At 36.8% G+C, this 902-nt stretch overlaps 1 protein-coding gene across 1 annotated transcript in view; it reads left to right on the plus strand.

The window, feature by feature from the left end:
• The window catches only part of SARC_11315 (hypothetical protein), a gene marked incomplete at both ends in the record, with an annotated part of 8,190 nt that extends 7,345 nt beyond the window's left edge, over positions 1-845 (plus strand). Inside the window, one exon of the mRNA XM_014294601.1 lies at positions 624-845. Within this exon, the coding sequence (XP_014150076.1) occupies positions 624-845 (222 nt within the window). The remainder of the gene's footprint in view (positions 1-623) is intronic.
• Between the last annotated feature and the right edge of the window lie 57 nt (positions 846-902).

Consider the following 902-nt stretch of genomic DNA (forward strand, 5'->3'; position numbering starts at 1 on the left):
GTGTGTGTGTGTGTGTGCGTGTGCGTTTGTGCGTATTTGGGTATACATACATAGCTAGGCAATATTCATCCACGATTGAGCATTGATACACCGTGCAAGCTGCTTTAAGTGTTCAGATATACTCATTGACAAGTGCCTCTATCGCATATATACAAACCACTTACATTGCGCATCAACCATCTGAATATATTCAGTTGTCTCTATACAAACCACTTACATTACACATCAACCATCTGAATATATTCAGTTGTCTTTATTCAAACCACTTGTATTAAAACCATCTGAATATATTCAGTTGTCTCTATACAAACCTCTTACATTGCGCATCAACCATCTGAACATATTCAGTTCTCTATACAAACCACTTACATTGCGCATCAACAATCTGAATATATTCAGTTGTCTTTATACAAACCACTTGTATTAAAACCATCTGAACATATTCAGTTGTCTCTATACAAACCACTTACACTACGCATCAACCACCTGAATATATTCAGTTGTCTCTATACAACCCACTTACATTGCGCATCAACCACCTGAATATATTCAGTTGTCTCTATACAAACCACTTACATTGCGCATCAACCATCTGAATATATTTTTTGTCTGCTTATTCACAGTCAGGAATAGTTCTGGTACATTCCCTTCGGTCCAACGAGATTCGCGCGAGGGTGAATGTTGCAAACGCAGTACACAACTCCTCAAAATTCACTGGTTCTGACTTTGGAAGTGAACCATTGAGATATAGGAGTACAGGGACATCCCAAGTAACTGCTATACTTCTCGATGATCACAATTACATCACGGTTATAAAAGTAGATACGCGGCTTCATGACGGAAAGGTATGGGTATATATAGAAATATATCTTTATAAATATATATACATAAATATATATGTA

The sequence above is a fragment of the Sphaeroforma arctica genome, assembly GCF_001186125.1.
Source record: "Sphaeroforma arctica JP610 unplaced genomic scaffold supercont1.1625, whole genome shotgun sequence".
Classification (NCBI taxonomy): domain Eukaryota; class Ichthyosporea; order Ichthyophonida; genus Sphaeroforma; species Sphaeroforma arctica.